This window comes from Leptopilina boulardi, unplaced genomic scaffold, assembly GCF_019393585.1.
Source record: "Leptopilina boulardi isolate dan_hultmark-lab unplaced genomic scaffold, ZJU_Lbou_2.1 LbouV2_123, whole genome shotgun sequence".
Lineage (NCBI taxonomy): Eukaryota > Metazoa > Arthropoda > Insecta > Hymenoptera > Figitidae > Leptopilina > Leptopilina boulardi.
The window spans coordinates 5,349,084-5,365,576 of NW_026137667.1; the positions used below are offsets into that span (position 1 = coordinate 5,349,084).

At 23.0% G+C, this 16,493-nt stretch overlaps 2 protein-coding genes across 3 annotated transcripts in view; one reads left to right on the forward strand and one right to left on the reverse strand.

Moving 5' to 3' along the window:
• The window catches only part of LOC127290938 (prostaglandin E2 receptor EP3 subtype), a 249,774-nt gene extending 233,490 nt beyond the window's left edge, over positions 1 to 16,284 (forward strand). Inside the window, exons 8-15 of the mRNA XM_051319783.1 lie at positions 3,673 to 3,801; positions 4,448 to 4,537; positions 6,327 to 7,809; positions 8,500 to 8,739; positions 12,577 to 12,754; positions 13,009 to 13,247; positions 14,994 to 15,225; positions 15,896 to 16,284. Of these exons, the coding sequence (XP_051175740.1) occupies positions 7,645 to 7,809; positions 8,500 to 8,739; positions 12,577 to 12,754; positions 13,009 to 13,247; positions 14,994 to 15,225; positions 15,896 to 16,008 (1,167 nt within the window). The 5' untranslated portion in view covers positions 3,673 to 3,801; positions 4,448 to 4,537; positions 6,327 to 7,644 and the 3' untranslated portion in view covers positions 16,009 to 16,284. The remainder of the gene's footprint in view (positions 1 to 3,672; positions 3,802 to 4,447; positions 4,538 to 6,326; positions 7,810 to 8,499; positions 8,740 to 12,576; positions 12,755 to 13,008; positions 13,248 to 14,993; positions 15,226 to 15,895) is intronic.
• Positions 198 to 4,503, reverse strand: LOC127290909 (alpha-taxilin-like). Of its 2 annotated transcripts, XM_051319758.1 has the most exons (6): positions 4,328 to 4,503; positions 3,364 to 3,452; positions 2,360 to 3,010; positions 2,124 to 2,282; positions 916 to 2,049; positions 198 to 792 (listed from the first exon to the last, which is right to left on the reverse strand). In XM_051319758.1, exons 2-6 carry the CDS (start codon positions 3,439 to 3,441, stop codon positions 769 to 771), a joined length of 2,046 nt encoding a protein of 681 aa, XP_051175715.1. In that variant the 5' UTR covers positions 3,442 to 3,452; positions 4,328 to 4,503; the 3' UTR covers positions 198 to 768. The 2 variants fall into 2 exon arrangements, with proteins under 2 accessions (XP_051175715.1, XP_051175705.1); XM_051319748.1 differs by lacking the exon at positions 4,328 to 4,503 and having other exon boundaries at positions 3,364 to 3,645.
• Positions 16,285 to 16,493: the final 209 nt, after the last annotated feature.

The window sequence follows — 16,493 nt, forward strand, 5'->3', positions numbered from 1 at the left end:
CATATTTTTCTGATTATTATTATTAAATTCATTAATCATTAAATTTTTAATTAAATTTATTATTCGTGAGATTTATTTGTCAAAATGTTAATAATTACATTTATTTATTAATATTAGATAGTTAATTTTGATTTAAATTTTTTTTAAATTATATAATTTGTGAATATTAATTTTCATGGAAAAATATCCAAGGAGAGTTCACATACAAATTTATAATTTATTAAACACAATTATTAAGTTTGAAAATAACAGCAGATATATATGTTTTTTCACAAAAAAAAAGATGACAAAATAAATACAAGAGATCTTGAATATGTCACAAAACTTAGATTTATATACATTACGTATACGAAGAAGAAATTTTTGTTTTAACATTCGAATAAAAATTATTTTTACTTGTGTGTATTAAAAAAACAACACAAGATATTTTATTCGTAATAAATAAAACTGGCAAGATTCACTATTTTTTTTTTTTTTTTTTTTTGTCGTCAAGACATTATTTCTCTTTAAAAAAAAAACATGCTAAACGATTTTTAATATATGAAACATGGAAACGAAAGAAAAACATAAGAACAATTAAATTAAAATATTAAATCTATTTTGCCTGCGATCAATAATAAAAAAAAAAACACTGTTTAGAAAAAGTTAAGAAAATCAGTGTTCTTAATTCGCATTGATGCGTTATAAGACTTACATTACTCTTCTTTTTATTTTGTTAAAATACTTAGATCTTAAGGGAAGTAGTTGGAAGATTTTTTCTCATTTTTTTCACTTCTTCTTCCTCTTTGCTTCCTGAAATAATCGTTTCATTTAAAATAATTTGTATTAATTTTTCATTTACAAAAATTTTATTCTAAAAATTAAAATTAATTCAAATATTGTTTAGAAATTTTTAATTTATATTTAAATATTTACCTTTCCTTTTTTCGCTGTCATAGGACATGTTGGAGATTTAATTTGTACATTATCTGAATTAGATAAAACTGTCATTTCGCAAAGATTTTCCATTTTTTCAGATTCAAGTTGAGAATTTTGTGAAACACTACAATTCTCTTTAATATTTTCCTCCTGATAATTTGTATCACTTATCAATTTATTTTCAAGACACTCATCATTTGTTTCTAATTTTTTTTCATTTACTTCGGTATTCTTTAATGTTTCACTTAATTTATCTATTTCATTTGTAATTTCAATTTTTTCTATTTTCTCGCTGATAATATTCTCAGTCTTATTATTGTCTACAGGCAATTTTACATCATTTGATATTTGATTTGTACTGTCAGAATTTGATACACAAATTTTTTCTAAATCATTATTTTTCATTAAATTATCATTTGAATTATTTTTATCTGATTGTTCTATTTCTTTAGTTTCTTGATCAATTACTTTTAGTTCAGTATCTTTAGTTTCTTGATTCGAATCATTTTTCAATTCATCTTTAATTATTTCAGGTTGATTAATTTCTGAAACAAGTTCTTTATCTTTTGTATTTTTACTCTCTTGTAAATTCTCTTGTTTAGAAGTAATTTTTTCATCTGATATGATTTCTTCTTTTTGGATTTTATCATTATTTTCATTTTTCACTGTTGATGATTCATTCTTTTTTTGTTTTGCATCCTGTTTTTTCTTCTCTTTTCTTTTTGTAGATTCTGTTTTTACTGGTGGTTCATCAGTTTTTTGATTTGTTCGCTTTGCCTCTTGGGCGGCAATATCTTGCATTAATGATTCTTGCGCTTGTGATAAATTATCACCCAATTTTTCTGAGACTTTTGTGAAATTTTCAATTTGTTCAATTGATTTAACATTGTCAGTTTGAATGGAATTTGATTCGACAGTTTTCTCCTTTAATTGCATAATGAGTGTTGTTCGCTCCTGTTGAAAAGCTTTACACAATTCTAAAAGAAGTAATCGTTTTTTATTGAGACCCTCAATTTCAGCGTCTCGAGTTTGTTTATCGGCGGCCATTTCAAGTAGAGCTTGATGACTCTTCTCCCAACGCTGTTTCCATAATCCTGTTTCTTTTTCGAGTTTGTAAATTTTCTTTGACATCTGAAAGAAAAAAATAATTTAAATGAAATATTATGCGAAAATTTAAATTCAACTTCAATAATTTTATTTCTTACTTTCTCCATTTCCTCATTGAATCCGCCAAATACTTGATTGCTTTTTGTTAAAGCATTTTGAAATTCGTCGTATTTGTCAGTGTACATGCTTATTTGACTTCTGAGTCCCACTTCCTGGGCCTGCATTTCTTTCAGTCTCAATTGATATTCGGCTAATTTCTGAAATGAAGAAAAAAAAGATGAATCAAATATTTATATGAAAAAAAATTTATTTAAAAAAAAAATTGAAAACTCACTGCCAAAAGTTGTTTTTTCTCATTCAAGAGTGCTTCTTTCTCCGATGTCATTTCCAACGTGACTTTAGCTAATTTCGCTTCGGCCAATTGAATTTCCAATTGCATTTGTTGATGAATTTTTTCAAATTGCTGTTCTCTCAATTCAACTTGTTCACAGAGGGATTTAAAATTTTTACTCATTTCCATATTGTCTTCGTAAAGTTTGGTATTTTTTTCATTATTTTGACTCATAAGAGCAGTAAGTTCGCCCAGGGTACTTTGAAATTTGGCCGATACTTCCTTACGTTTTTCCTCTTCTTCGCGAAGTTTAAGTAAACTCTCTTCTTTTACGGCTTTATTTTGTCGTTGTAATTCACGACATAAACTTTCAAGTCGACTTCTTGTTAAAACAGCTTTGCTACGCTCTGTTTGTAATTGATCTTTCTCGCGTTGTATCATTTGAACTTTTTTCTCCGATTGCTTTAATGACAATTGTAATTTACGATTTTCATCAATGACTTCAGAATATTTTTTACACATTGCCGATAATTTTTCGTCAGCATTTTCAATGCTGACCAAACTTTTTAACACTTGCTCAACACCTCGTTCCTCCTTTTTCTTCGGTTTTTCATCTTTTACATGCTTTCTTTCTCTGTGATGCACAGGTTTTGGCTGTAATGTTTTTATTATTATTAATATGAAAATATAATTATGATAATGAATTATTGAATAAATGACAAATAAAACATTAACTGTATTATTTGTTTTAATTATCAAATTTGTTTATTAATTAAAATTGACATTTTGTTTTATATACAATTTTTTACAAAATTTCTAACCTCATTTCTAAACAATTTTTACTATTTTTACAAAAAAGACGAATTAGAAAAAAGAAGATATATTTAAAAGATATTGTTTAAAAATGTTAATATTTAAAACTTTAATGAATATTGTAATAAACAAAAAATTGTTTTTTTTTTGAGGTTATGTTGAGAGTGTGTTTTGTCAGAAAAAAATTTACTCACCTCTGCTGTTATATTTTCCGTTTTCTTTTGAGCTTCAGTAGCTTCAATTTTAACACTTTCATTTATATCGTTATCCATTATCAAAACATCTGTAGAACAATAGATATAATTAATACAACCTGAGAACGACCTCAATATTTTTGTGTTTGGTTTTTGTTCGAAAATGATTCGCATGCGATTCGGCAGTAAATAAGAATGAAAACTCGCGGTTTTATTTGAAATTCAATTCATAAATAGTTTAGAAAAATTATTATTATTTTCTATTTAATTGACAATTTGTTAATAAATAATAATTAATTTTATTTTCAGAATATACCATTGAACTTTGCAAACAAAAATGTAAATAAATAATGTTTATATGGAAGAAACTTTCATTTGTACACTGAAGTATAACCAGTTGCCTATCAACAGGCGAAGTAAATTAGCTCCGATATAAAGGTATTTTATCATTTTTTTAAAAATAGTTTTAGTTAATTTTAATAATGAAAAAAGTAATTGTATTTTTTTTATAACAATATGAATAATAAACAATAAAATTATTATTATAATTAATACTTTTTGCATATTATAATTAAAAACTATTATAAAGACAAAAAAAAATTATGAAACAGTAAAATAGGGAAAGTTAATTAAAATTAAAGTAATAAATATTTAAACAATGTAAAATATAAAAAAAAAATATTTAAACAAATTTATATTTGTTAAGAAGATAAAGTGTTATGAAAATATGTTAATGAGGAAAAAAATTCAAATTAGTAAATTACAGTGTAAAACATGTGGAAAATTCATTGAAAAATTTTCTGTAATACAATAAATGCGACAAATTAAAAAAAAAAATTTTAAACAAAAATTGAAAAATATTTCACTATAGAGTATCTATTTTTGAAACATGCAACTATGTTTTTTTTTTTTTTTTTGCTATTTTTACAAAGTAAAACTTTAAAAATTGTCTATTGACACTCACTAATGTTCGATGCGGACAAAAAAAAGTTGAGCACTAAATAATATTGATCACAGTGATAAAAATTATTTTTCCTTTTTGATTTTGAAAATTTATATTTAAAAAAAAAAACCTTTTTTTCAGAATGCGGAAAAGAAAAACTCGCGTGGTTGATCTGAAGATGTGTGCCGAGAAAGAAATCTGAAAAAGTCACGTCAGAGGTACAACAAAATGGTACGGTATGAGAAAAGAGGGAGAGTTCAACATAGTAGTTATTTTGGGAATATATCTAAAGTTAGAATACCTATAGGAGCTTCTAGACCAGTTTCAAGTATATGTACTTACTATAATCACATCTCTCAAAAAGTATATATCAAAAGAAATCACATATTATTAAATAACAATTAAAATTTGTCTGGAAAAATTGAAACGAATTTTTTTTTTTGAAAAATTTTCCTTTTATCAAATTTTTTTATGATTTTTTTTTTTTTCAAAGGAAAAGAGAGTATTTGTAAAATATTAATTTATTGAGACAAATTGAAACAAAAAAAAAAGTAAATTGAAATTTTTTGCCAATCCACATTGGTCAAGTATCAAGTATTCATATTGTGAACTTTTGAAGAATTTAATTAGCATAAAAATAAGAAAGAATGATTCTTATGGTAGCAATTTAGTCAGTATTTATTGTAATCAATTTCCTGATCATTTTCTATATTGTCCATTGTATGTTTATAGAAGTCCATTCTAAGATGAAGGAAATGCTTCTTATAAATAGCATTTGTTTTTAATTATTGTCACATGGAAAAATACTCGCATTTGTAATCCGTATAAATATTTTCCACTATTTTATAATTATATTTTTTATATTCTTAAATATTCTAAAAATAATAATAATATAAAAAAAAAAAAATTTCAATTTTTTGTAAAGAAAAATTCAATCAAGTAAAAAAAAAATGTTTCTTCCCCTTTGATATGGAATCCCATAATTATCATTAATATAACTGAAAAATTTGTGGTATATAAAATTAAAGACATCAAATCTTAATAAAGGATCAGGAAAGAACTATTTAGAGGAAAAAATTTTTTTTTTCTTTTTTGACGTGAGATTATGAAGGGTATTTGACCTCAAGCTGAAATCGATAGGACATTTACATGATTCGTATTTTTTCTCTTCAAATTTTTTTTATTTATCAAAAGAGCAGGTATTTCTATCTTTTTATAATTTAAAAAAAATATATAGGACATTATTCTTGATAAGGGTTTTTAGATGTACTTGTGTGTATATAATTAAAATAAGATTATTATTAATGGAGCGCTGAAAACATTAAAATTTTTTTTTCATATAGCAAAACGAGAACAAGATTCATATCTTATTTAACACGAAGTTGAAGATTCAATAAAACGGTCAACAGTTTCGTAAGAATTATGGATATTTGCATTGGCACGCAAATTTATACAATTTTCAAAAAAAGAGTGTTGAATGCAAAACTACATAGTTTGTTCTTATTTCAATTTCAAAAATTAATATTCCAATAATTTTTCTAGTTAATCAATTTTTCGAAAATTTATTAATTATTACAAATATAAATTAAAATAGAATTTTTTTGCTTTTTTTGTTTATTTTTATTTATATACGTTTCAAATTTGTGAACAACAACGTGTTTACTGTAGAGAAATAAAATTTGGTTCTAACCCTCATTGTAAAAAAAGACACGCAAAAATGTTTCATTAATAATTATTTCTAATCTACATAATGATGGTACTTTATGTACCTGTTGGAAGGACGAATGCAAACGCAAAAAAAAACAAAAATAACGTTTAGAAAAATAGTTATTAATTATTAATTAATTATTAATTAATTATTAAATAATAATTATTCACTACTAATTATAATAATTATTATTGAATAATTAACTAATTACTAGTAAATTGATAAACCAATAAAATAAGAATCATTGTATCTATTATTTTAACTAATTAATTAATTTATAAATTAAATTAAAATTTGAATTATTATTTTCAGATCCATTCAACTTGTTTTCATTCTCTATGAAAATATTATTATATCGACAATGGATGAGAGAGAAAAAGAAAGAAGAAAAAGAAGATATATATTCAAAATAAAAAAAAAAAAAAAAAAATCATTGAATTATCATGAAGAAGATTTGAGAAGATGCGCAAATTGTTTGCGCGCTGACCCACAATTTTATCAGCAATGTGTCTCTATAAACAAAACTGCTAGGACCTCGTGTTTTTGATTCAGTGAGGCGGCAACTGTGAAATGGAAAAAATATTCTCGTCAATTTTTTCCAATTTTTTTTTCAATATTCCGCAGTCATTTGACGATTTAAAAAAAACAAATTAATTAAAATCATCAATTTTTCATCAATCAAAAAATTGAAGGAAAAAAAAAAATAAATGTATTTTCATTCAACAATCTTGGGAGAAGAAAATTTCTTATAACAAGTGAAGATTGTATTGTGAACATTTAGCTGTTTACCAAAAAGAATACATACCTCTTTCAAATTTTTGATAAATTTATCAAAAAGTGAATTATCAAAAAAGAAAAAAAAATTTTAAACTAGTGATTTAAAATTTGTGCGAACTGTGTTTTTGATTATATTTGAAAACTACTTTCTGGCTTATACAGGTATAAAAAACAGAAAAAGGTTTTATTGCAATGTTGCCAGATTGGAGAATGATAAAAAAAAATTTGGACTATTCAAAAGAATTGTGACTATATTTCTACAAAAGAGTTAATTATATATATATATATATATATATATATATATATATATCCATCAAGAAAATAAACCGGTTCATTGAGAAAAAAAATGTCAATCTTTGAAGATGACTTTCACATATCTCCAAAATTCATTTTATGATTTTTCGTTTAAAAAAAAGAAGCTTAATTAAAAAGGACAATAGAAAAAAATTCTAATTCTCAACTGAATAATAAACTCACTTCCTTATTTAATGAAATAATTTTGAAATAAACACGCATGTTTCATTGACACTAAAAATTATTTAGTCCCATTAGAGATAATGAAAAAGTGAGGAACAAATTTTTTAATCACTCTTCAATAAAATGTCACGCGAAGATAATGAATTTAGAAAAACGAGGAGAATTTTCTTCGAATTATCAATGTATCATCGATGAATTTTCATGATAACGTTTCAAGAAAATGTTTAAAATATATATAATAGAAGAAGTTGAGTATTATAAACTGAAAGTTGTATATGAGAGAAAAAAAATTTTTTTCTTTTAAAAGGATATCGATTAATATTAATTGGTTATATGAAATAGGGGTACAAAGTGTATAGTATATAAAAATAACATCATGGAAGTTACAACATCATTTGATCATTTAAGTATGACAAATATTACTAATGATAAAATGGTGCCCTATGTGAGTTTTGCAAAACAAATGCTACTTACAATGGTTTACATTGCTGGTGTTGTGGGCAATGTTTCGGCATTAACAATACTTTTTCATAAAGACAAGGTCAGTAATTAATTATAATAATAATTAATAATTACCAAAAATATAATTAAAAATAATAATAAAATCGATTTTTATTGCAAAATTTTTATTCCATTTCCAAATTCAGTTTGAAAAATTTCTTAATTGATGACATTCTATAAATCAAAAAAAAAAATATTTATTATTATTTCAAGAAAAAAATACAATCTTCTTCCGCTTTTATAAATATTTTTATAAAAAGTTGAACAGCTAATCAATTATATAAATATAGTAGTGAATTAGAAATCTTTTTTTAAGAGAAAATTTATTTTTTCCCTTTTTTTTTATTAATATTTTGTCTAGTCTTGAGAAAATAAATAAATTTCGAAAAAAAAATTCTTTAACATGTCTGAAAAAATATTATTTATAATAAAATACCATTAAATTAAAGAAATCAATCTTTATTTGAAAAAAGAAGACAGTGATAATATATTATTTACTGCGTCTAAAATGTCTTTTAGTGGTTCATTGAACAATAAAGAGATGGAATCTAAATTAGGGTGAATACGATGTGAAATATAATCAATAATTTATGAAAGTAAATAATATATTATAAATGCAAACACGTCCACTGTTATTTACTGGAATAATAATTAATAAAATATAGGATAAAATAGAAATTAAAAATTGGATTATAATTTTAAAAAATCATGTTTTTTTTTTGTCTTACAGAGAAGGAATCCAAAGCATTTATTGATGCTTCGTTGTCTCGCTACTAACGATTTGGTAGCATTATTGGGAATGTTGGTGCAAATGTATGTGACAATTTATGTTAATGACGTGCAATCATCTCAAATTGTTTGTTCATTTCGTGTGATATGGAGACTTTTTGGACTCTTTAGTGGATGTGTTGCCATTGTTATGGCAGCAGAAAGATGGCTTGCTTTAACCAGACCCTTCGTTTATCAAAAGGTAATAAAAAAATTAATTATTATTAATAAATTAATTATTAAATTTAATTAAATTTTTAAAATAATTTAAAAATTGCAAAATTTTACCAAAATTAAATTTTTCACTTAAAGAAAAATAGTTTACTTTAAAAAAGAAATGTGAATAAAAAAAGAAAACAAATTTTTTTGATAAGAAATCAGTCTGAGAGACACAAAAAAGATGATTGCAAAGAAAACTATTTATATAAAAGAAAAAGAAAATATTTAAAGGGTTGAAGACAGTAGCAAAAGGTTTACGACCATATAGTCGTCTAGAGTACGTAATCAAATATTACTAAAAAAAGAATGAGCAAAAAATGCGACTCTATCTCCTAGATAAAGAATTACGAAGAAATAATAAATTAAATCATCAGTGAAAATTTCTTCAAATCAGTTTAAAAAAAAAAAATTATTTATTTCTTAATGTCAAATTTAATTATTATTTTTTATTAATAATTTAATGTTATTAATTATTGAAATATTTTTTTATTTATTATTTATTAATTTTTTAATTTAATTAAATGCTCGTATAAATTTTATTCGAAAACCCAATGTGCTCGCGTATGAAATGAATGAAACCTAGAAATGAAATAACGCTGAAAATATAGTATTAATTTAATTTTGTCTCATTGTGATGTCTAAGGACACTAATTACCTCAGCATGATCATCAGACAATATATTAATGATAGATGGATATAAAGAGTTAATTTAGAAAATTGGATCCATATTGGGTGAACCTTTTAGTTATATTTATAAAAAACATACATAGATTGAAATCTCGATTTTATGCGATCATAAAACTTTTATCATCATTATTCATATCATTGAACATATAAAAATATTTTTTTTTTTATTCTTTTCTTTATTTTTTCAAATTAAATAGAAATATTTATTGATCCTTTAATAATTATTGTATAATTTATTATAAAAGTATTTAAAGTTTTGATATCAATATGCAAGAGGAGGAAAAAAGAATACTTTTTTCTCGTATATTTTTAAAATTAGTCACAAAAACCATGACCTGACATTGAAAATATTTTAAAATTTCTTTTTGAAAAAGAAAAATTGAAAAATCAAGTTCAAGATTAACTATTTTTTTTTTTTTGCTTGCAAATATTATTGAAAATTTCAAAAAAAATCATTTTCTTTTATTTAACGTGTAAAAGAAAAAAATTGCTTCAATTTATAAAATCTTCACAAATAAAAATAGGATATTTGCGCGTGTTTTTTTTTAAACTGGAACAGGAAACTATTATTTTATTTTTTTATTGCAACTAGACGCATAATTTATTTTTGAAGGAAAATAAAGAGTAGGGTTAAAAAAAAATTTTATTTGAAAATTCATTTTTTACATCAAACACTCCTTGAAATTAATAAGATTATTAATAATATTAACGCTAAAAAATATATGAATATTAAAAAAAAAAATTTCTTTGTTAAATTCTTATTTATTTTTAATAATATTAAAATAACTGAATTTACATATCGTGCGTTAAAAAATTTTTTTTGCATAAAAATGCCAAATAAACGGAGTGTGTTATTTTTCAATCAAAAAACTTTTTTTTTTTGCCAATCTACCTGATACATTGTTTCAGAATTTAGATCGCCGACTTTTTATCAAGTAAAAAGTTCATAGGTCAATAGCAGACAATTCTGTACACTAATAATCTTGACCTCAAATGCGTCAGTTATCTCACATTTAGTTGTGTCTCCTATATTTAATTTTTTTTTAGAATTTTTTTTTTCTTAATATAAAAATATAATGTCAAAAAAATTGTTTTATGGGAATAAGAATTTATTAAAAAAATAAAATAATTTTTAGTTTTTTTTTTTTTTTGAAATTATAAAAATACGATTGCAATTTTCAGTATCAAATATTTATCTAAAGCTTTTTTTCTTCTTTTATTTTCACATATCGAGAGGAAAAAGTTGTGTTATATTTGATTCATTGACTTAAACCTTCGAACTAAAGATGAGAAATGGACTTTTTGACACGAAACTTATAATTGAATATAGGATTTTTTTTTATTTCATTCAATTTTCGATTCTAAAAATATTTTTCGAATATGTCATTACAAATAATATTTATGTTACATTTTATTATGTATAATCGCATTATTTTATTTTTATATTTTTATAAATAAACATTGTTATATATTCATTAAAAACAAACATTTTTTTGATAATATTTGTTTCACAACAAGAATAATTAAAAAATCGGGTCAATAACATTGTAATCTTTATATAATCGTTAATCAGAAGTCTTGTATATATATAATTTTATCATTGCAGATTTCAAAATTCAATTTTATTGAACTATTTAAGAAATAATGCTTCTAATTATTTTTATTTATTTTTCTTATTTTTGTTGTAAAAAACAAAATTTATTATTTATCACTCTATTTATTCAAACAAGGAAAAAGTATTATGAAACTATTTTCGATTTGTTGAATTCCTGATAATCTGAAAAAAAAGATCCCCCAAACATACTAAAAAGTCTTCTTTCGTAATTTGATAAAATATCGATTTAAGGTCAAAATGAATTTAAAATTATTAAATTTCTGGGAAATTTAGATTAACTTGTCTTTTATTTTAATAAAAAATTAAAAACAAAAAAATTTAGAATAAACAATTATTACTAAAAATAAAAAATTATAAAGTAGAACATATCTCTAAAATTAGAAATTAGTTTCAAGGATATCCTAAAAATATATATATTTATACTAAAAGGCATCATCTGTCAATGTAGAATCATATTCATGGGAAATAATGAAATTAACGGATTATAAATGTCAAATTAGTTTAGTGCATTTTCATCATTATTATAAAATAAGGCAATAATTTTTTTTATTCTTTTTCCCATTAAAAAGAAAAGAAAAAAATTTTCATCAAATGATTCAACTAAAATAAACTTTTCCTTTGGTGCGTTATTCAAAAAATATTTTTTGAGGAAATTTTTAAATATAAAATATTTGTTTATTTACAAAAGTCCAATGATCTTTCATTACTATTTATTTATTTTATCATTTACTATTTTTATTATTTTATAATTATTATTAATATTTGTATATTAAAACTATTATCTTTAATATTTAATTGTAAAATTTTGAAATTTTCAAAAATTTATTTTTTAATTATAAAATTTTTTTTTGAAAATATGAATTTTCATTTTTTAACGATACTTAAAATTATTCTGATAGAGAGGCATTTTTATGTATCTTGTTTTACATTTCCATAATATATTCTCTTTTACCCTCAATATTTAAAAGAATTATATCCCTTTTTTTCAATCATAAAAGATATTTATTACTGAATAAAATTCTTTGAAATTTAGAAATTTTCAAATCATTAATCTTTTTTTTTCTCCCTTTATATTGTTACACGAATTTTCTCAATATATTGTGTATCTATATATAGATTTTCTTCTTTTTCCTTTTTCAAAACAAAAGACAATGATTTCTTCTGAATTCGTCCCTTTTATTTTAGGAAATTATTGCTTATGGTTAGTAGTGTTCAGGCAATAAAAAATCGTCTATTCCGCAAAATCTATGAGTCTTAATATATATTATTGCCGAATTGGGGGAATCTTATAACCAACATGGCTTAAATTATAAGACAAACAGGAATTAGAAAATACTATAAATACAGTTTTCCTATATATCCAAATTAAATCTTTATATTTGTATGTTAGATTATTTTATTTATATATCATATTGAAGCCATTTGGAAATTATTTTTTTTATTATTATTTATTATAATTATTGTTTGAAAAAAAAAATGGTAAATATTTTTAAATTAATGATAAAATTTATTTTTTAGCACGTGACATTTCCAGTAATTGTGAGATTCATGTTGATCCTTTGGTTGGGAGCAGCGGCATTAACAACATTGCCACTTTTTGGATTTGGTCTTTATTTTAAAAATGGAAAATGTGGCCGATATAGAGAAGCCGAAGAAGCCGGTGACATTGCGTACGCCTATATTTGGTTTATATGTGGTTTGTAAATTAATTTTAAATTATATATATATATGTAAGAAAAAAAATTGAATTTTTAGAAAATTTTTATTTTTAGCGAAATTACTTTTTTTTATTTTCATCTAGACAAAAAACAATTGTCAAAAGAATAAATTACTATTTTTTTCGAATAAATAAAACTTAATATCAATTTTTGCTAAAAGAAAAAAAAAGATAAATAATTTTGTTTCTTTATATACAAAAGTTTTGTCATCTAATCTTTCTCTTTTTTTCAGGCACCCTTCTTTGTTTATCCATTGTGGCGTGTAATTTGGCAGTTTCTCGAGCACTCAATCGAATGGGACGTCGAACCGGAAATATAAGACGTATTTCCAGAGCTTCATCGAGAATAAAGCCACTTTTAACGGTCGCTGGTTCAACACAAGAAGTAGTTGCCACCGCTGAAGAAAGAGCATTTTCCCGTCTTATGGCTGTTTTATCAATCTCATTCGTCGTTTTTTGGATGCCTCAAATGGTGAGATTTTTAATATTTCTTTTTTTTTCGATAATATAATAATAAATAATTAGTAAAAAAAAGAAAATAGAGAAAAAAATTAAATAACAAAAAGCTTTTCTCTTTTCATTTGTAATACAAATATTTGTATAGAATTTAATTTTTTTGTTTTCCAATAATTTATGTAAAGCGATGGGATTTGTTTTGAGAATGGAAAATGGCTATTTTTAAAAATATCAACGATGTATATATAAGGATTTTCAAGAATACATTTCGTTATATAGGCTATAGTAATTTTTATCACGTAGAAAGAAGTAACTTTATATATATTCAAGAAGGGAGGCTGGGGATTTCACCACAAAGATCTTTTCAAAGCGATAATTTTTCTTCACCCGTGCGTATATACTTATATATAAAATTATAACTGGTCCATTAGAAGACAAAACGTCATCATTTTTCGTTTCTATTCAGTGAGCATCAAAAGCTCATGAAAAATAGTTCGAAATTTTTATTAACTTCCTTAATAACTTGTATAAAAAAAACTTTTTTTTTTCAAGGATATACTTATTTTCCACATGTCAAGTTGGAAAGGTGATGTTACTGATAAAAGATTCCCTTGAGATGAGGCACAATTTTACAATTTTATCCCATATTTCATGTTGATACTTGTTAGAAGTATCGTTAAAAAATTTTAATGCTAATTTTGTTCAAAAGTTGATTTTAAAAAATTTTATTTAATTATTTTAATATTAATTATTTATAAATTATTGCATTATTAATTATTTTTTTTTTCAATTATTATTCGAGAATTTTTCTTCTGAATCACTGACAATAATTAATTTAATAATTTTTATTATTAAAACATATCAAATATCTAATCAATCTAAATTTATAGTTGTGAATTTCGCTTTCACGAAATAAAACGAATACCCTCAGGTCAAATGTATTATCTAGAAGAAAAGACAATATTGTTGTGGCTTGTTCCATTTTCGCGTTTTTTGCTTTCTTCATCTCTTTCTTTCCTTATTTGTACGTCTGGGAATAATCCTCGAAATTTTACAAAAATTTCATACTCGCCCAAAGTCACGTAGTCAAAATAAATTTGTAATTTTAATTGTAAAATTTATTTTTCATATCGAATTTGAAAAAAAAAAATTAAAAAGGATTGAAAAACTGTTAATTGATGTTAAATGTTTTTTCATTAATATTAAATAATTAAAATTATTTTTCAACGAAAAAAGTATTTGCCAATAAATCATAAAATTTTATATATATACTTTTAAATTGGTATTGATATATAGCAATACAAGTTGCGGCAAAATATTGTCCGTTTAATAAATTTAGATGAATTCAAGAATAACAGTGAGCGGAATATAAAAAATGTGAATGTCATTCTTTTATCACACGAGAGTAATATTTTGTTTGGAACAATGCCCTAGAGGGAAATGTCGTTGATTTACTCACGATATGTGCATGTTAGTTTTATGAAGAATGAATGCGCATACTGTCAATGACAATGACAATGAACCGATAAACATAAAAGGATTATAATTAACCCGCGCTGTTGATTTAATAAACCAAAAGACTCGTCAAGGTTTAAGACCTCTTGAAATTATTTTTCATGTTTTTTTTCATTATAATTGAAATTAATTATTAATTTTTCACGCAAATATATTTAGAATGTAGATTTTTATATATGTAATAATATATTATATTGTGATTTCGTAATTATTAATTTTTATTTATGTATATATTTTATTATTACAGATATCAATTCCATTGACGCAATATGAGCATACAATGCCTAGTAATGATGGAAAAGTTATACGCAAAATTTTCAAAATCTTTTATGGAATTGCTGATATACTTTTATGCATTCATTTTACTCTGGATCCATATATTTACGTAATTCTGAGAAGGCGACATCCACATTTTGGTTTTTTTAAACCATTGTGTCGTATGTGTTGGACACCGAGAAGTAGATCGAATTCTTTAACAGGTTATATTTTTATTATTATTTTTAATATTGAAATGCATGACTATCGTTCAATTTCTAATTTTCCATTTACCTGAACTCAAAGATATTTTTTTATTGATTATCAAATTGTTTTGTTCTTTTTTTTTTAAACCTGATTTTTTAATTAGGAAATTATTGATTTATGTGTGTTTTTTAATTTATTTCACTAGAAATTCATCTAAATTGAAAGTTGATTTATTTTACGTTCTTTTCTATATTTTTAATTATTTAATTAAAATTTTAATTAATCATATATTTTACTATGACAGAAGAAATAAATTAGTCTCACAAAGCTTAATTTCCATTTTAGAAATATTAATTAATACAATTAGTATTTTTAATATTGAATGTTCGTAGACTATTTTTCGATATGTTAGAAAAATAGTAATAATAAAGAAAAATATGTTCAATAAAATTGAATATATTAAATTAATTACAAAATTTAAATTTTTATCGTTTTCTAATAATATAGGGAGAAATAATGGGATCATGTTATGTAAAAATTATGTAATAGTATATAATGAGCTAATAAATGAAAATAATCCTGCTTCTTAGATTTAATTTAAAAATTTGTTTGAAAGATTTTGATTTTTAATTTCAATAAACATTAGAAGTCATTTTGAGTTTATTAAAATTTTAATAATTGATTTAGGAACAACTGAACATCATTGTAGTAGTGCTGATTTGCCAACACCTATTACCGAAGCTCCATCAACACCAGTCAGTGAGGTTCATGAACCTCAGTTAGTTTCTGTTGCTGTATGAATCCTAATTTTTAAAAAATTTAATTTATTTGAATTCAAACAAGAGGGGAAATTAATTTTTTTATTTGTTTCATTAGGTATAATTGTACAAAATTTTTATCAGATTTACGTCTATTATTTACAAAAAAAAAAATTTATTTTTTATAAACATTCTGGTATTTTGAGAAATTAAGTATTGATGAAATATTAGGATTTTAGTTACTTGAAGCACGAAATTTGAGAAGTTCAGAAGTATACTGAACTTCTAGAATACAAATTTTAATATACTCTTATTAGATTCCTTTGTAATCTATCCAAAAAGAAAAATCCTCATGGATTTGTTATTATACGATTTATTAATCATATAGTATTTTTATATTTTAGTTTAATTTTGATAACGTTTGTACTTTTAAAAATTATTTTGTAAAAGAAAAACTATATTTTGATAATCTAAATGGAATTTTTTAAGAGTATGTCACACATATATCTTTAAAATTTTGAAAAGAA